The 20,357-nt window shown below is 36.5% G+C and overlaps 1 protein-coding gene across 1 annotated transcript in view; it reads left to right on the top strand.

Annotated features, from left to right (window-relative positions):
- The window catches only part of BUB1B (BUB1 mitotic checkpoint serine/threonine kinase B), a 56,220-nt gene that overhangs the window by 23,315 nt on the left and 12,548 nt on the right, over window positions 1-20,357 (top strand). The window contains exons 8-15 of the mRNA XM_061182255.1: window positions 136-227; window positions 1,773-2,002; window positions 7,931-8,043; window positions 8,575-8,690; window positions 9,277-9,326; window positions 10,456-10,516; window positions 10,651-10,756; window positions 13,828-14,102. Coding sequence (XP_061038238.1) covers window positions 136-227; window positions 1,773-2,002; window positions 7,931-8,043; window positions 8,575-8,690; window positions 9,277-9,326; window positions 10,456-10,516; window positions 10,651-10,756; window positions 13,828-14,102 — 1,043 coding nt within the window. The remainder of the gene's footprint in view (window positions 1-135; window positions 228-1,772; window positions 2,003-7,930; window positions 8,044-8,574; window positions 8,691-9,276; window positions 9,327-10,455; window positions 10,517-10,650; window positions 10,757-13,827; window positions 14,103-20,357) is intronic.

Genomic DNA, 20,357 nt, shown 5'->3' with positions numbered 1-20,357 from the left:
CAAAGACTTCAGAGTTAGAGTAGAGGAGTATTTTTAGCATCTCTTTTAATTCCTCTTGAATAATTAGGCATGGTCTGCATATGTTGTGTCAGAATGTAAAACCATGGTAATTTTAATTTTCTTCTTCATCACCAGCCTCGTGGCAATACAGCTTCTATGACAGCTGTACCCTCTGTGCTTCCCAGTTTTACTCCATATGTGGAAGAGACTGCACAACAGCCAGTTATGTAAGTTTGGTTTCCAGATATTTTGAGGTGGGAATTATTAAGAGTGGGCAGGGCACCTATCCTAGTTCCCAAAGGCATTTTCTTCTTTGTGGGGATGAAGGTAAACCAAAGTTTTATTTCCTTTACATCTGTATTTTTTTGAGTATGTTAGGGCTAAAAGACTATTTGTTAGTATTATTAAGGAATAAACTCAATAGGTTTATATTTACATTGCTGTAGTCAAAGACAGCCTCTGTGATTTAAATGAGGTGTTCTACCTTTGTTGTTGACAGTAATGAGAAATTATGGCAGTTTTTCCTCGTAACCTGCTTTTTCTTTCTGGATGTCTTTTTCTTCCTAACCCTTGGCATTTCTGTTTATAAGAAAAAATATGATAGATGATGATTAAATAATCAGGCAGTCTGAGATTCAGTCTAATATGTAACATTGTGGAGTTCTAATATTAGGTCGTATTTTGCGCCCCATTGCAAGAGTTTCCTCGTAACTAAGCTATAACCCTTCGTATATGCTAGGTATGATGTTTGCGTGGGATTTTCATAGAGTCTTTTATCAGTTGAGCAAGTTGAGGAAGGCTTTTAAGCATGTAGATGCTTGGGCCATTAAAGGTTCTGATCCATTGTATCTGAGGTGAAGACCAGGTATCTTTAGTTGTAAAAAGGTACATAAGAAAATAAAAGATATATAAGTGATTCTGATCCATTGTCCGGATTGAGAACATCTACCCTATCCCGATTGAGGTACTTTATGCTTCATTCTTTTCAAACCTATATTACCACTCTCATTCTTCCCCCTCAGCTGAGAACGTTGGATTTCACATCATTAGTTCCCTAAATGCTATATTCCTAACTCTAATTCTTTGGGCTGCTAAACAATGGAAAATGGGCTGTATTGCATAAGTTAACTTCATTTCATACACTGGCTTTGATTTAGATATTTCCACAGACATAGAAAACAAACTTATGGTTACCAAAGGGGAAAGATGGGGGGAGAGATAAGTTAGGAGGTTGGGATTAACATATACACACTACTATATATAAAATAGATAACCAACAAGGACCTACTGTATAGCACAGGGAACTATACTCAATATTTTGTAATAACCTATAAGGGAAAAGAATCTGAAAAAGAATATATATATAAATATATATATGTATAACTGAATCACTTTGCTGTACATCTGAAACTAACACACAAATCAACTATACTTCAATAAAAAATTTTTTTTAATAAAAATAAAAATATTACCTCCTTTTAAAAAAAAAAGATATGGTATTCAGATTTATTTTTACTTATAAGTAATAAAAGCTATATGATGACCCTAACTTACACCTAATTTCCTTCTTCATCATAGTAGTACTCAGAACATAATTGTTGATGGACCATGTAAATTATTTTTAGCCTGTTTTCTCAGTCTTTTTTGTTTTTGTTTTTTTGGAATCGATCACATATAGCCTCACTACTGACATTGTTCCTGTGTTCTGTCAAAATGTAAGAAATAACTCATTTGATCTGTATGGTGAATAATAATTATCTTGCTTCTTTTAGGACACCATGTAAAATTGAACCCAGTATAAACCACATTCTAAGCACAAGAAAGCCTGGAAAGGAAGAAGGAGATCTCCTGCAAAGAGTTCAAAGCCTTCAGCAAGAGTCTGAGGAGAAGAAAGAGAAAATGATGTATTGTAAGGAGAAGATTTATGCAGGAGTGGGGGAGTTCTCCTTTGAAGAGATCCGGGCTGAGGTTTTCCGGAAGAAATTAAAAGAGCAAAGAGAAGGTATGTGTATTGATCTAGTTCAAGTTTGTAAAAATAACTTAGTTGTAGGAAGATTGAGTTGATATGTTAAGTCTGAGGAAAATTACCCCATTGTGTGTACCTTTATGTGATGCTTCTATGGTTTCTATGTTTCTCCATTTAGGCTGAATTTCCATTGTTGCTTTCCATGAAACCCCTGAGGAAAAATATTAAGCAACTAAGTTTGTGTTCAAAAGTAAAGGAACTGCATGACCAATTCATAATTTCCCTGCAATCGGCAGACAGAAAAGTGCTTTTCCTACATTTCCTAAATATTTCACTTTACTTTTGATACTTCGGCTGAAATTTCTCCCAGGGCTTATTTAGGTTAACATACCCACTCATTTAGATGATAGTTATGTGTACTGTTTATTAAAGACATTATGTTCTTTCTAAGTTAAGGGAAGCTTCACTATAAATTGCAAAACTGGGAATTTGGGGGAAGTGGGAAGTGGTTCTGATTCTGAAGCCTAGAAGTACTTGGGGGCAAGAGGTGTGCAGAATAGGCTGAAAATAGGGAAGTATAGCATTTGGAGCTTAAGGCATTAGAAGATGTGTGAGAGTACAGAAAAGGAGGTAGGGGAGAGTCCAAAAATAAATTTCATTCATTTAGACGTTTTGACAAGGATCTATACCAAGAAAGAAGAAATTTTTTTTTTTTTTAAACACAGGCATCCAGAGTAACCTACTATTGCAGCTCAGCTCACTTAAGGAGATGTGGCATTCATAAGGCTAGCTGGGAAACTTAACCATCACTTATAATTTGTTAGAGAAAAAAATATTTCAGAGTTCCAGGTGACAAGTTAGAAGCAAACGTCTGTAAAGCAGACTGTACGTTTGGAATTGCCTTATTTTTTACATCAACTGGTGCCTTCCAAGGTTGACAGAAGTGCTCTGGGCTCAAATAATACATTGAAAAATGGAATCTACGTGTCTAGGTAGGAGACAGGGAATGGTTAAAAAGCAAGGAGCTGGTTGTGTAAAGCTTTTAGAAGTGGGAACCACCACAACAAAGAAGTAGGCTAGCAGAGTAGCCAAATAGGAGCTGGGAAAGGAACTAGGTACTTAGATTAAAACTACTGTTTCCTAAAGGGAAGGCTCTAGCTATACCAAGTATATAAAAGTAAAATAGTACATTTTATTCTCAACTAGCCAAAGAAGGACCTGAGCTAGGGTTAGTTGGGATTTGAGTCGATAAAAAGAAGTATTGACCTTTGAGGATATTTTAATACTCGTTTCCTAACCTTGTCTCTGAATCTAGTTTGTACTCTTATAAATCCTTATGCCTATAAGAAAGAGGTTTCTTCTTATATTGAAAACTAGCTTCAAAGATTGTTGCAGACTTTCACTCTCAGGTAGGGATATGAGAAATGAGGAAGCCACAGGTTAGGCCTAAAGACAAGGCTGTTATCCTTTCTTCCCATTGCTACTTCCACACCATTTTCCCCCTCCTCCTTCAAAAAGCTTCTTTCGGATTCATGTCTTCCAATATTTTTTTTCTACCTCTTGAGCCTCCTTAGTGTTCTCACCTCAGACTTTTTTGTCACTCCCTGTCACTCATTAACTGACTAAGCACCTGGCTCATATCTTACTTTCTACTCCCTACATCATCCACTATATTGTATTCACCTGGCAGAACCTCAACCCTGGTTAAATCCAGCTGTCTGCTCACACTCTGTACCTGCATCCAAGTACTGATAGTTTAAATGTAGCCGGAGAAAAATGCAACTGTATCGGTCTCATTTTAAATTCTTTTTTTTTTTTTTTTTTAATTGGGGTATAGTTGTTTTACAATGCTGTATTGGTTTCTACTGTACAGCGAAGTGGAGTTCCCTGTGCTATACAGCAGGTTCTCATTAGTTATCTATTTTATACATATTAGTGTATATATGTCAATCCCAATCTCCCAATTCATCCCACCCCACACTTTCCCCCCTTGGTAGCCGTACGTTTGTTCTCTGCATCTGTGTCTCTATTTCTGCCTTGCAAACCAGTTCATCTGTACCATTTTCCCAGATTCCACATATATGCGTTAATATACGATATTTGTTTTTCTCTTTCTGACTTACTTCACTCTGTATGACAGTCTCTAGGTCCATCCACATCTCTACAAATGACCCAATTTCGTTCCTTTTTATGGCTGAGTAATATTCCATTGTATATATGTACCACATCTTTTTTTTTAATATATAAATTTATTTATTTTTGGCTGCATTGGGTCTTCATTGCTGTGCGCGGGCTTTCTCTAGTTGCGGCGAGCAGGGGCTACTCTTCGTTGTGGTGCACGGGCTTCTCATCGCTGTGGCTTCTCTCGTTGCGGTGCACAGGCTCTAGGCCTGCGGGCTTCAATAGTTGTGACATGCAGGCTCAGTAGTTGTGGCTCACAGGCTCTAGAGCACAGGCTCAGTAGCTGTGGCGCACGGGCTTAGCTGCTCCGCGGCATGTGAGATCTTCCCAGACCAGGGCTTGAACCTGTGTCCCCTGCATTGGCAGGTGGATTCTTAATCACTGTGCCACCAGGGAAGCCTGTACCACATCTTCTTTATCCATTCATCTGTTGATGGACGTTTAGGTTGCTTCCATGACCTGGCTATTGTAAATAGTGCTGCAATGAACATTGGGGTGCATGTGTCTTTTTGAATTATGGTTTTTTCTGGGTATATGCCCAGTAGTGGGATTGCTGGGTCATATGGTAGTTCTATTTTTAGTTTTTTAAGGAGCCTCCGTACTGTTCTCCATAGCAGCTCTATCAATTTACATTCCCACCAACAGTGCACCCTCTCCAGCATTTATTGTTTGTAGATTTTCTGATGATGCCTATTCTAACCGGTGTGAAGTGATACCTCATTGTAGTTTTGATTTGCATTTCTCTAATAATTATTGATGTTGAGCATCTTTTCATGTGCCTCTTGGCCATCTGTATGTCTTCTTTGGAGAAATGTCTATTTAGGTCTTCCACCCATTTTTTGATTGGGTTGTTTGTTATTTTGATACTGAGCTGCATGAGCTGTTTGTATATTTTGGAGATTAATCCTTTGTCCATTGCTTCATTTGCAAATATTTTCTCCCATTCTGAGGGTTGTCTTTTCGTCTTGCTTATGATTTCCTTTGCTGTGCAAAACCTTTTAAGTTTCCTTAGGTCCCATTTGTTTATTTTTGTTTTTATTTCCATTTCTCTAGGAGGTGAGTCAAAAAGGATCTTGCTGTAATTTATGTCAAAGAGTGTTCTTCCTTTGTTTTCCTCTAAGAGTTTTATAGTGTCCAGTCTTACATTTAGGTCTCTAATCCATTTTGAGTTTATTTTTGTGTATAGTGTTAGGGAGTGTTCTAATTTCATTCTTTTACATGTAGCTGTCCAGTCATTTTAAATTCTTGACCACAAATCTCAAATGAGCATTTACCAGTGCCTAACAATCATTCTAGTTTCCTGGAAGGTGAATTTCTTCTTTCTGCTAAACAACTAATTTAATTTTCTTTCATATTTTCAAATCTGCATCCCTGTCCCTCCTCACCTATAATCTCGTTTCTAATTTCATTGAGAAAATAGAAGGAATGTAATGGTAACTCCATTTTCTTCCACCAAATCTGCCATATCTGCAATCTGTACCTATACACTCATTCTTTCTGTTAAAATTAACGTTTCTGGGGCTTCCCTGGTGGTGCAGTGGTTAAGAATCCACCTGCCGACGAAGGGGACACGGGTTCGAGCCCCGGTCTGGGAAGATCCCACATGCCGCGGAGCAGCTAAGCTCGTTTGCCACAACTACTGAGCCTGCGCGCCTAGAGCCCATGCTCCGCAACAAGAGAAGCCACCGCATGAGAAGTCTGTGCACCGCAACGAAGAGTAGCCCCGCTCACAACTAGAGAAAGCCCGTGGGCAGCAATGAAGACCCAACATGGCCAATAAATAAATTAATTAGTTAAATTTAAGAAAAAAATTAATGTTTCTCTGTTCCTATCAAAGGAGTGGCCCTTTTTTCTTCCCCTTCCAGCATTTTCCCTTTTTACTAAACCATTCTCACTAATTTATACATATATACTCTAATGTCTCCATTCTTTAAAAAAAAAAAAAAAATCTCCATTATCCTCATATTCTTCTCCATCTACTACCCCATTTTTATACTCTCTTTCACAGCAAAATTTTGGGGGAATTGTAATCTTCTTTTGCTGCCTGTTATTTCCTCAAGCATCCCTTCTATTCCAGTGATCACGGTGACCAGAAACCTCCTTTTTGCCAAATCTTATGGCTCTTTCTCAGTCCTGATCTTTATTGACCTCTTGGCTTCATTTGGCATAGTTGATGAAGTACTACTTTATGAAATGCTTCTCTTGGCTTCTTCCTTGATGTGTATTCCCACTCAGTTTCCTTTACTACTGTTCTTCTCATTCAGGACCTCTTCCTGAGGCCCAGGGGAGAATTCTGAAGTATCCCAATTATCTTTTCTTTCAACAGCTATCTTTAGGTAATAGATTAAATACTGTTTGCAACCCATGGAGTCTCAAATTCATATCCCCATCCCTGACATTTCACCTGAACCGCAGACTCACATTTAGTTGCCTGCATCTATTGGCTATCCTAATAGACATTTTAAACTCAACCTAACCAAAAATAGTTACTGGGACTTCCCTGGTGATCCAGTGACTAACACTCTGCACTCCCAATGCAGGGGGCCCTGGTTCGATCTCTGGTCAGGGAACTAGATCCCACGTGCTGCAACTAAGAGTTTGCATGCTGCAACTAAATATCCTACATGCCTCAACTAAAAGATCCCGCATGCCGCAAGGAAGATCCTGCATGCCGCAACTAAGACGTGGTGCAGCCAAATAAATAAATATTTTAAAGAAAAACAAAGTTAGTGATTTCTGTCACAAACCACACCCCGATATGCAAATGTACCACAGGCTTCCCTATCTCAATAAAAGGCATCCCCATGCACACAACTGGTTCAAGCCAAAAAAAAAGTCCAGAAGTCATCTTTGATCCCTCTTTCTTTACCGTTCCCCCACATCTAATGAATAAGCCTATCAACTTTACCACCAAAAAATTTCATAAATCTTTCATTTATCACCATTCCCATTATTACCTCAATCGAAACCACAGTCTTTTAGCTGGACTACTGCATTTAGACTTTCTGCCCTCATTCTGGCCTTAACACAGTCCATTTTATTCACAGCAAATTATCTTTTTTAAAAAGTCAGATCATGTCACTCCTTTATTTAAAATTCTCTAGTGTTTTTTCATTGTCTTAGAATGCAGTACAGAGTCTTTACCCCTACATGATTTAGCTGTTGCCTACCTCTCCAACCTCATCTTTTACTTTGCTCCCTCTATCTGTGCTACAACCATGTTGGCCTTCTTTTGGATCCTTGAACACAATAATCTTGTTCCTGCATTAGGACCTTTGTGCCAGCTAGTCCTTTGGCCTAAAATCTTTCCCCAGATCTTTATATGACTGGCCCCTTGTCATCCAGGTTACAGCTTTCTAATGTAACTTTCTTAGATGATCTTCCCTGATCTCTGGTCTTAAGTAGCCCCTGACCTCCATCCCCCTACCCAGTGACACATTCTCACATCACCTATTTAGTTTTATTTTTAAAACTGATTTTTCTTGTTAATTTCTGTGTTTGTCTCTCCCAAATTGAATGTTAGCATCACATGACCAAGGACTTTGTATTATGTACCACTAAAACCTAAATTCTTAAAGTTGTGCTTGGCACATAATAGATATTCTATTTTTTATTGACTGAATAAATAATAGAGACCTAGACCTCAAGTTGAGGGCTTTGCTCCATTTGTATCATTCTCATCTGTAATATTAACGTATGTTGAGGACATGAGCCCCAAAGACAGTTTTTGACAGGATAAATTGCTATGAGGAGTAATGCCTCAGCCAACTTCACTGTTTCTAGCTGAGCTACTGACCAGTGCAGAGAAGAGAGCAGAAATGCAGAAGCAGATTGAAGAGATGGAGAAGAAGCTAAAAGAAATCCAAACTACTCAGCAAGAAAGAGCAAGTGATCAGGTCATTCTCTTTTTCAATACGTACAATTAATGCTTATTGAAACAAATTTAAACAATATAAAAATATAGAAGGTAAAAAGTCCTGTCAGACCCACTCAGTTTCTGATAGTTTCTTTGCTATTAATATCAGTAAAGTTGAGCATGAAAGTAATTTAACATGTGACTTCAAATGGAATTTGCGGCATATAAGTGATGCAATTTATTGACTATTGACTTCTTAGTTATACTCCAAAGCACTACTCTGTTACTTCTGACTTTAGATTTTTATTCTAGTTATGTTCCATTAAAATGAGATTAGCTAAAGAAATTTAGTGTGTATTTCCTTGCCACTACTCAGTTGAGTACAACAGTACCAGTTTATACTGGGAACATGAATTATTGGGAAGAACTTTTGTGGTACAGACATTTTATATGGTTAGTAGATGTCTAGGGGAAGAGTATAGTAAAGTTAATTTTGGCACTAAAACTTGAGAATAGGTAGCATTTTCTATATAGGAGGGACACATTGATTTTGTTTATTTAATGCAAATAGCAAGAAGAGAAGATGTCTACAAAGGAGACAGCTGAACTGCGAATTGTTTCAGAGTCTCAGGAAATACCAGGAATGGCTCTATGCAATTCTGTTTGCCCAGTAAACTCTTGTGCCAGGTAGGACCGCATTGGTGGGAGGGATGATGCTTATAGGAGGGCATCTAGAACCGACCTTTGACTCTCTAGTGACTTGAAGTCTCCTTAACTTTTATAGTATTGAGACATGGTTTTTGCAAGTCTTTGTCACAACATAAGCTGTGATGCTGATGAGAGAGGTCTGGGTGCTGGCTCTTTTCCATTAAAAAAAATACATGTTTCTTATAAAAACAATCAAATAATTTTTTAAATGATAATACCACCCATTTCTACTACCAAGAGATGACTAGTATTAACATTGGTATATTTCTTCTTATTTGTTGTTTTGGTTTTGTTTTATAAAAATGAAAGCTTACCATTTTGTAATCTGCTTATACTGTTAATGTAACTTAATGTAACTTAACATCTGTTATCAAATATAATTCTATGACAATTTTAATGACTGAAGGTTCTATCTTAAAGAATTTGGTTTAATGGTACTAGAATATTTTCTTTATCTTAGAGTGAAGAAGATTATATTTAATAAAAAGACCTCTTGGACATTTAAGAATTAAATAATTCTTTCTGTGGGTACTAAGCACATGTTTTAAAACAAATTTCTTCACAGGGAAACTTCACTTGCAGAAAACATTTGGCAAGAACAGCCTCATTCTAAAAGTGAGTTTTATTTGACAATCTCTTGAAGAACTTACTGATACAAATGCATTATGTAATAAGTGTAAATACTTTTCTTGATTGTGGTAAAAGGATTTGAAAGAAAGCAGAGAGAGGGACTAAGGTACTGTTATCTTTGAATCATGGAATTCAGTTATAAGCATATGATTCAAGATAGGTTAGACATTTGAAAGAATATTTTTATAAAATAACTCATTGCTTTAAAATATTTGGTTTAAATGTAATTTAAATTTATACTAACTACAAAATAATCTTCCACTTTAGTTAGTGTACTCTAGCTAAGCATATCAGTAGTACCCAGCAGCCAAGAGTGGAAAGTGGTTTTTTGGAAGAATGAGGGGGGAAAGCTTAAAACTAAAGCTATTTTATATTCAAATTTGTTGTATTTTCAGAAACATGTTAAAAGTGGTAGAAACATGAATATCCATCTATAAATAGTTAAAAAATTCAGTAGAATCTGATTAAACCTCTAATTCTAACCATTAATTTATAGGAAATGCAAAGCATAGAAGAACATGTGAAACAGAATATAATTGGCGAAAAATCCAGCATTATGGGGCAAACAACCCAGTTTCTAAAATAAAAAATTAATAGCAAAAACAAAAACCCTATAAAATAAAAGCAATTTAAGAGGCATTTCAACTAGTCACAGTGTATGAATCTACTTTGCATTCCTAATTCAAACTTTCTAAAAAGTTTTGGTAAAATGTGAAACCTCTGACTGGATATTTGAATACAGAAATTTTTAATTCTATAGGTATGATCATATTTTGAGATTGTGCTTTTTAAAAAGAGGCTATCTCTTTAAGAAATATGTACTAAAATATTTACATATGCAATGATATGGTGTTTTGTATTTGCTTCAAAATAATCCAGAATTGGGTTAGGTTTGGGGGAGTAGTGGTGGGGAATAAAGATGAAACAAGATCATCCATGTTTAGGTAATTGTTATTAAATGATGTCTACTTTTATATATTTGAAATTATTTATTATAAAAGATAAACAAAATTGTCTTTCTGCTTTCAAACAGCAAAAATGTTAATTGACCTAGTTGTCTTGAAGAGTAGGTCATTTACTCTTAAGAGTGTAAATTTAGTCTCTCTTTCTATAGGTTCCAGTGTACCTTTCTCCATTTTTGATGAATTTCTTCTTTCAGAAAAAAAGACTATCAGGTTTGAGGGGTTTTTTGGTTTTATTTTGTTTTGACAATTAAAAGTTTTCTGTTATCATAAATGAGGATGAAATAGGGGGTTACTGTTATCTATGTTAAGAGAAAAATTGCTAAATGAAATATGTCTTTTTCCAGTCCTTCTGCAGATCCCCCACGGGTTTTAGCCCAACGAAGACCCCTTGCAATTCTCAAAACTTCAGAAAGCATCACCTCAAATGAGGATGTATCTCCAGATGTTTGTGTAAGGAGCAATATCCCTAAGTTTATATAAATGGACTAGTGGATAGTTTCATTCAATTATCACAAAAGTTTAGGGTTAAAATGAAAATCACTGGCTTGAAATAAGCACATGAAAAGACACTCAACACCATCCGTTATCAGAGAATGAAAATCAAAACCACAGTGAAATATTGCATACGTGCTCTAGGATGGCTATAATCAAAAAGACAAAATAACAAGTGTTGGTGAGGATGGGAAGTAACTGGAACCCTCATACTTTGCTGGTGAGAATGTGAAATGATGCATCCTCTTTGGAAAACAGTTTGGCAGTTCTTCAAAATGTTGAACATAGAGTTACCATACGATCCAGCAATTCCCTCCTAGGTATATATCCAAAAGAATTTAAAACATATCTTCACACAAAAAACTTTACATGAATGTTCATAGCAGCATTGTTCATAATAGCCAAAAACTGGAAACAACCCAGTGTTCATCAACTGATGCATGGATAAACAAAATGTTGTGTATCCATGCGATGGAATATTATTCAGCCATAAGAAGGAATGAAGAACTGATATATCTTACAACATGAATGAACCTTGAAAACACTGCTAAAATGAAGCCACACACAAAAGAACACATATTGTATGATTCCATTTATGTGAAATGTCCAGAATAGGCAAATCCATAAAGACAGAAAGTAGATTAGGGATTTCCAGGGGATTAGGGAGAGAGTGGGTTGGAAAGTGACTACAAATGGGTATGGTGTTTCTTTTTGAGGTGATAAAGATGTTCTGGAGTTAGATAGTGGTGATGGTTGCAAAGCCCTATGAATATACTAAAAACCACTGAAATGCACACTTTTAAAGGGTGAAGTTTTTGGTATGTTAATTATATCTCAATTTTTTAAAGTGGGGAAAAATCACTGCCTTGAAAGCCAAGGATCTTTGTTCTTTTTATATAAAATATTTATGAAACATTGGCAATGAAAGAGTTATGTGAACCAACCTTTTTTTTTTTTCGTAGTAATGTTTTGTTTTAACCACTGTGGACTAGTGACATAGTAGTACTTAGGATAAAAAAAGACCCTGTGTAGACATTCAAGACAAAGTAAATAGACTTTATCAGTGACATTTCATTGAAGTCTCAAACCAGCATCTGGAAACTTGTCTTGAGATTGAAGGGAACTGAGTATGTTTAATCTAAAGACTTTTAAAGGGAGACATGATCAGTAGCTATAGTGATTTAAAACAGTATATTCTCCACATCCTAGGGAATGACTCAAACATGTTTTTATTTACTTATTTATTGAGGTATATTTTATATTCATAAACTGGACAAATATTAATTTTTATATATGTGAATATCCATGTGGTCTTCACCCATGTCAAGATACAGAAAATTTCCAGCAACCCAGAGGAACCTCGGGAGCCATTTATGACTAAAGGTGCTCAGGCCCCATTCCAACTATACTGAATTGGAATTTCCAGGGATAAAACCCAAGCATGTATTTTTATTGGTTTTAAATAGTTTCCCAGGTAATTCTAATATAGGTAATCCACTGACTGCTATGAAAAGATAATGATGTGGAAGAATAAGTTTTACATACTGTGTTCTGGAGAATACCACCAGAGAATAGATGGATAGGCTGGATTTGGAGGTAGTGGTTCTAGGTTCAGCTGTTCAAGGATGGACTAAATTATTAAAGGGGTAAATCTCAATCTAGTTTTTTTGTCTTAAACCTTTTACTTGAATTTTGTTAATAGGTACCTACCAGGATTCTTTCCCCTACAAAAAAAAAAAAATTTAAAGTGTCTAAACTAATAGGACCATAAGTAGAATTTGCATAAAATTTATTCTTAGAATGCAGACATCTATTTTACTCTAATCTTACAATTTTTTAGTTTCACTTATTGTTTCTTCTAGATGTATCTCACCTCTACTAAATAACGTTGAGTCAGAAATTCAGAGTATATATCATATTGGTAATGATCTAGAAAATTAATATCTAGTATCTATAAGGGTTAAATGAAATAGGCACTTTTGTGTACTTCAGGTAAATGTATAAAATGGTACAATCCCTCCGAGGGCAGTTAGGCGGTATGTATAAAGACCCTTAGTGTTCAATTACCTTTTTGACCTGATAGTTCTACTTTTATGAATTATTCCTAAGAAAGTTAACATATTCTTAAAGATTTAAATCTACAAGAATATTTAAAATAGTTTTATGACAGTGAAAAACAGGGGATAACCTAAAACATTTGGTCAACTTCTGATAGACCCACAATGTTACCATCATGTTTCTAAAGAATTTTTAATAGCACAGAAAATATACTAAAAAATATAATGAGAAGGAATAATATAGACTAGCATAGATGCTATAATTTCACTTGTTTTAAAACCTCTTTTTTAAATGCATAGAATATGCTTGTGCATGTATCCTACCAGATGGATATGGTCACAGCAGTTGCCTCTGGGGAGTAGTAACCGGAGTGGAGACGTCAGGGGGAATCAAGTGTGGAAGGGAGACTTTTTCACTATATATCCTTTTAAACTAGTTGACTTTTTAAAACTATATACCTGTATTACTTTTAAAGACAAAGGCGTATTTTAAATGTTTTCCATTATTTTATACTTTTTTTCCCATATTTTCTACCATGATCATGAATTACCTTTAAGAAATAAAATAGAAATTAAACATTTGTCAAAGAGAAAGACTTAAAAGCTAGGAGGACAGCAGATTATTGGAACATATTCTAGGCCAAAGCCAGAAGAAAAATAGTATTAGTCCTCTAGTTCCTAGGTGAAATTGGTTGGGAAAAAAACATTGTCCAGTATTTTTCCTTTGTATGGAGAATCCTCACAGTGTATTTTTTGATGAAATATAATTTGCTGTTTTCATAATACAAAACCTTTTTCCTCAAATGTAATGATGTGCTTTTTAAATTTGTCTTTCTCTAGAGATTCTGATATGATACTTTTGCACCCTGTGTTAAAAATCACTTATCTAAATATGTATCTCTTTCACTAAAAAAGATAGGCCGTTCATATGCTCACTGAAATGTATGAGCTAAATTTTTTGTGGTTTTTCAGGACGAATTTACAGGAATTGAGCCCTTGAGTGAGGATGCTATTATCACAGGTTTCAGGAATGTAACTATTTGTCCTAACCCAGAAGACACTTGTGACTTCGCTAGAGCAGCTCGTTTTGCATCCACTCCTTTTCATGAGGTAATATCCTTGAAGGATCTCCCTTCTGATCCTGAGAGACTGTTGCAGGAAGAGGACCTAGATGTGAAGACTTCTGAGGACCAGCAAACTGCTTGTGGCACTATCTACAATCCAACTCTCAGCATCAAGAAGCTGAGGTGACTGGTGATTATAGGTTGTACAAATCAGGTTGTTTGAAGGCTCTCTTATTCTGTGTGTGCTTGTCAGTTATAACAATCAATTATGAAGCTTTTACTACCTGCTGGGTACTGTGCTAAGTGCTTTACCTGACAGCTGGGCTCCTCCAGATAAAGTGTTAATGGGATTTAGTAACTGATTTGATTTTAAGGGTTAAAAGTAAATTTTTCTGGTTATGGTATCTTTGAGAAAACTCAGCAAAGTGTACCTGATTGGTAGAGACAAGGCATTTATTTTTCTTTTAATATTGAGATTAAAATAATGGTAGAGTAGGTTGATGCTAATTTCAAATAGGCAATTAGAGACATGTTTTTGTTCTTTTTTTAACATCTTTATTGGAGTATAATTGCTTTACAGTGTTGTGTTAGTTTCTGCTGTACAGCAAAGTGACTCAGCTACATGCACACGTATATCCCCATATCCCCTCCCTCCTGCGTCTCCCTCCCACCCTCCCCATCCCACCACTCCAGGTGGTCGCAAAGCACCAAGCTGATCTCCCTGTGCCATGAAGCTGCTTCCCACTAGCTATCTATTTTACATTTGGTAGTGTATACCTGTCAGTGCTACTCTCTCACCTCGTCCCAGCCCACCCTTCCCCCTCCCCATGTCCCCAGGTCCACTCTCCACATCTGTGACTTTGTTCCTGTCCTGCCCCTAAGTTCATCAGAACCACTTTTTTTTTTAGATTCCATATATATGTGTTAGCGTACGGTATCTATTTTTCTCTTTCTGACTTGCTTCACTCTGTATGACAGACTCTAGGTCCATCCACCTCACTACAAATAACTCAATTTCGTTTCTTTTTATGGCTGAGTAATATTCCATTGTATGTATGTGCCACGTCTTCTTTATCCATTCATCTGTCAATGGACACTTAGGTTGCTTCCATGTCCTGGCTATTGTAAATAGTGCTACAGTGAACATTGTGGTACATGACTTTTTTTGAATTATGGTTTTCTCAGGGTATATGCCCAATAGTGGGATTGCTGGGTCATATGGTAGTTCTATTTTTAGTTTTTTAAGGAACCTCTGTATTGTTCTCCATAGAGGCTGTACCAATTTACATTCCTACCCACAGTGCAAGAGGGTTCCCATTTCTCCATACCCTCTCCAGCATTTACTGTTTGTAGATTTTTTGATGATGGCCATTCTGACCGGTGTGAGGTGATACCTCATTGTAGTTTTGGTTTGCATTTCTCTAATGATTAGTGATGTTGAGCATCTTTTCATGTGTTTGTGGGCATTCTGTATATCTTCTTTGGAGAAATATCTATTTAGGTCTTCTGCCCATTTTTGAATTGGGTTGTCTGTTTTTTTGGTATTAAGTTGCATGAGCTGCTTGTGTATTTTGGAGATTAATCCTTTGTCAGTTGCTTTGTTTGCAAATATTTTCTCCCATTCTGAGGGTTGTCTTTTCGTCTTGTTTATGGCTTCCTTTGCTGTGCAAAAGCTTTTAAGTTTCATTAGGTCCCATTTATTTATTTTTGTTTTTATTTCCATTTCTCTAGGAGGTGGGTCAAAAAGGATCTTGCTGTGATGTATGTCATAGAGTGTTCTGCCGATGTTTTCCTCTAAGAGTTTGATAGTGTCTGGCCTTACATTTAGGTCTTTAATCCATTTTGAGTTTATTTTTGTGTATGGTGTTAGGAAGTGTTCTAATTTCATTATTTTACATGTAGCTGTCCAGTTTTCCCAGCACCACTTATTGAAGAGGCTGTCTTTTCTCCATTGTACACTATTGCCTCCTTTATCAAACATAAGGTGACCATATGTGCGTGGGTTTATCTCTGGGCTTCCTATCCTGTTTCATTGATCTATATTTCTGTTTTTATGCCAGTACCATACTGTCTTGATTACTGTAGCTTTGTAGTATAGTCTGAAGTCCGGAAGCCTAATTCCTCCAGCTCCGTTTTTCTTTCGCAAGATTGTTTTGGCTATTCGGGGTCTTTTGTGTTTGCATACAAATTGTGAGATTTTTTGTTGTAGTTCTGTGAAAACTGCCATTGGTAGTTTGATAGGGATTACATTGAATCTGTAGATTGCTTTGGGTAGTATAGTCATTTTCACAAAGTTGATTCTTCCAATCCAAGAACATAGTATATCTCTCCATCTGTTTGTATCATCTTTAATTTCTTTCATCAGTGTCTTATAGTTTTCTGCGTACAGGTCTTTGTCTCCTTAGGTAGGTTTATTCCTAGGTATTTTATTCTTTTTGTTGCAATGGTAAATGGGAGTGTTTCCTTAATTTCTCTTTCAGATTTTTCATCATTAGTGTGTAAGAATGCAAGAGATTTCTGTGCATTAATTTTGTATCCTGCTACTCTACCAAATTCATTGATTAGCTCTAGTCGTTTTCTGGTAGCATTTTTAGGATTCTCTATGTATAGTATCATGTCATCTGCAAACAGTGACAGTATTACTTCTTCTTTTTCAATTTGGATTCCTGTTATTTCTTGTTCTTCTCTGATTGCTGTGGCAAAAACTTCCAAAACTATGTTGAATAATAGTGGTGAGAGTGGGCAACCTTGTCTTGTTCCTGATCCTAGTGGAAATGGTTTCAGTTTTTCACCATTGAGGACGATGTTGGCTGTGGGTTTGTCATATATGGCCTTTATTGTGTAGAGGAAGGTTCCCTCTATGCCTACTTTCTGGAGAGTTTTTATCATAAATGGGTGTTGAATTTTGTCAGAAGCTTTTTCTGCATCTGCTGAGATTATCATATGGTTTTTCTCCTTCAGTTTGTTAATATGGTGTATCACGTTGATTGATTTGCGTATATTGAAGAATCCTTGCATTCCTGGAATAAACCCCACTTGATCTTGGTGTATGATCCTTCTACTGTGCTGTTGGATTCTGTTTGCTAGTGTTTTGTTGAGGATTTTTGCATCTATGTTCATCAGAGATATTGTCCTGTAGTTTCCTTTTTTTGTGACATCTTTGTCTGGTTTTGGTATCAGGGTGATGGTGGCCTCATAGAATGAGTTTGGGAGTGTTCCTCCCTCTGCTATATTTTGGAAGAGTTTGAGAAGGATAGGTGTTAGCTCTTCTCTAAATGTTTGATAGAATTCGCCTGTGAAGCCATCTGGTCCTGGGCTTTTGTTTATTGGAAGATTTTAAATCACAGTTTCAATTTCAGTGCTTGTGATTGGTCTGTTTATATTTCCTATTTCTTCCTGGTTCAGTCTCAGGAGGTTGTGCTTTTCTAAGAATTTGTCCATTTCTTCCAGGTTGTCCATTTTATTGGCGTATAGTTGCTTGTAGTAATCTCTCATGATCCTTTGTATTTCTGCAGTGTCAGTTTTTACTTCTCCTTTTTCATTCCTAATTCTGTTGATTTGAGTCTTCTCCCTTTTTTTCTTGATGAGTCTGGCTAATGGTTTATCGATTTTGTTTATCTTCTCAAAGAACCGGCTTTTAGTTTTATTAATCTTTGCTATTGTTTCTTTCATTTCTTTTTCATTTATTTCTGATCTGGTCGTTATGATTTCTTTCCTTCTGCTAACTTTGGGGTTTTTTGGCTCTTCTTTCTCTAATTGCTTTAGGTGTAACGTTAGGTTGTTTATTTGAGATTTTTCTTGTTTCTTGAGGTAGTATTGTATTGCTATAAATTTCCCTCTTAGAACTGCTTTTGCTGCATCCCATAGGTTTTGGGTCGTCGTGTTTTCATTGTCATTTGTTTCTATGTATTTTTTGATTTCCTCTGATTTCTTCAGTGATCTCTTGGTTATTTAGTAGCATATTGTTTAGCCGCCCTGTGTTTGTATTTTGTACAGTTTTTTTCCTGTAATTGATATCTAGTCTCATAGCGTTGTGGTCAGAAAAGATACTTGATATGATTTCAATTTTCTTAAATTTACCGAGGCTTGATTTGTGACCCAAGATATGGTCTATCCTGGAGAATGTTCCATGAGCACTTGAGAAGAAAGTGTATTCTGTTGCTTTTGGATGGCATGCCCTATAAATATCAATTAAGTCCATCTTGTTTAATGTGTCACTTAAAGCTTGTGTTTCCTTATTTATTTTCATTTGGGGTGATCTGTCCATGGGTGAAAGTGGGGTGTTTAAGTCCCCTACTATGACTGTGTTACTGTTGATTTCCCCTTTTGTGGCTGTTAGCATTTGCCTTCTGTATTGATGTGCTCCTATGTTGGGTGCATAAATATTTACAATTGTTATAGCTTCTTCTTGGATTGATCCCTTGATCATTATGTAGTGTCCTTCTTTGTCTCTTGTAATAGTCTTTATTTTAAAGTCTATTTTGTCTGATATGAAAATTGCTACTCCAGCTTTCTTTTGATTTCCATTTGCATGGAATATCTTTTTCCATCCCCTCACTTTCAGTCTGTATGTGTCCCTAGGTCTGAAGTGGGTCTCTTGTAGGCAGCATATGTACGGGTCTTGTTTTTGTATCCATTCAGCCAGTCTATGTCTTTTGGTTGGAGCATTTAACCCATTTACATTTAAGGTAATTATCGATATGTATGTTCCTTTTACCATTTTCTTAATTGTTTTGGGTTTGTTATTGTAGGTCTTTTCCTTCTCTTGTGTTTCCTGCCTAGAGAAGTTCCTTTAGCATTTGTTGTAAAGCTGGTTTGGTGGTGCTGAATTCTCTTAACTTTTGCTTGTCTGTGAAGGTTTTAATTTCTCCGTCAAATCTGAATGAGGTCCTTGCTGGGTAGAGTAATCTTGGTTGTAGCTTTTTCCCTTTCATCACTTTAAATATGTCCTGCCACTCGCTTCTGGCTTGCAGAGTTTCTGCTGAAAGATAAGCTGTTAACCTTGTGGGGAGTCCCTTGTATGTTATTTGTTGCTTTTCCCTTGCTGCTTTCAATATTTTTTCTTTGTATTTAATTTTTGATAGTTTGATTAATATGTGTCTGGGTGTGTTTCTCTTTGGGTTTATCCTGTATGGTACTCTCTGTGCTTCCTGGACTTGATTGACTATTTCCTTTCCCATGATAGGGAAGTTTTCGACTATAATCTCTTCAAATATTTTCTCAGACCCTTTCTTTTTCTCTTCTTTTTCTGGGACCCCTATAATTCGAATGTTGGTGCATTTAATGTTGTCCTAGAGTCTCTGAGAGTGTCCTCAATTCTTTTCATTCTTTTTTCTTTATTCTGCTCCCTGGCAGTTATTTCCACCATTTTATCTTCCAGCTCACTTATCCGTTCTTCTGTCTCAGTTATTCTGTTATTGATTCCTTCTAGAGTATTTTTAATTTCAGTAATTGTGTTGTTCATCACTGTTTGTTTGCTCTTTAGTTCTTCTAGATCCTTGTTAAATGTTTCTTGTATTTTCTCCATTCTGTTTCCGAGGTTTTGGATCATCTTTACTATCATTACTCTGAATTCTTTTTGAGGTAGGTTGCCTATTTCATCTTCATTAATTTGGTCTTGTAGGTTTTTACCTTGCTCCTTCGTCTGTAACAAGTTTTTTTGTCGTTTCTTTTTCTTTTTTTTTTGATGAGTGGTGCTGTATTCCTGTCTTACTGGTCGTTTGGCCTGAGGCGTCCAGCACTGGAGTTTGCAGGCAGTTGGATAGAGCCGGGTCTTGGTGCTGAGATGAGGACCTCCGGGAGGCCTCACTCTGATTGATATTCCCTGGGGTCTGAGGTTCTCTGTTAGTCCAGCGGTTTGGACTCAGAACTCCCATCACAGGAGCTCAGGCCCGACATCCGGCCTGGGAACCAAGATCCCGCAAGCTTTGTGGCATGGTAATAAAAAAAGGAAGAAAGAAAGAAGAAAAAGAGCAGTACAATATCAAAGAATAAAAAACAAAATAAAATTAGAAAGATAAAAAGTATATTAGGAAAAATAAACTATAATTGAAGCAACTGCAACAAGGTAAAATAAAACCACAGCAGAAAAAAGGGAAAAAAAGGAGTGTGGGGTGGGGAAGAAGCCAAAAGGAGAGATTACTAACAAAGTATAAAGAATAAAATAAAATTAGAATAATAAAAGATTAGGAAAAATAAAAATATAAAACAATCAACAGCAGTGAATCAACAAGGTAAAACAGAACCCAATCTAAAAGAGGAGAAAAGAAAAGAAAAAAAGCCTTGACTATGGGGGCGGAGTTTAGGCGGGGGCGGGGTTTAGGGTGGGGCAGGACCTAGGGCGTGGGGGTGCCGTTTGAGCATAGGGCAGGGCCTCTGCTTAGGACCTGCACAGAAGGGGAGAGGCAGCACATGGAAAGAAGGACCTCTAGAGTGTGG

The sequence above is a fragment of the Eubalaena glacialis genome, chromosome 2, assembly GCF_028564815.1.
Source record: "Eubalaena glacialis isolate mEubGla1 chromosome 2, mEubGla1.1.hap2.+ XY, whole genome shotgun sequence".
Classification (NCBI taxonomy): domain Eukaryota; kingdom Metazoa; phylum Chordata; class Mammalia; order Artiodactyla; family Balaenidae; genus Eubalaena; species Eubalaena glacialis.
Note: the sequence above shows the minus strand (reverse complement) of the source record. Positions and strands in the feature narration are given on the sequence as shown.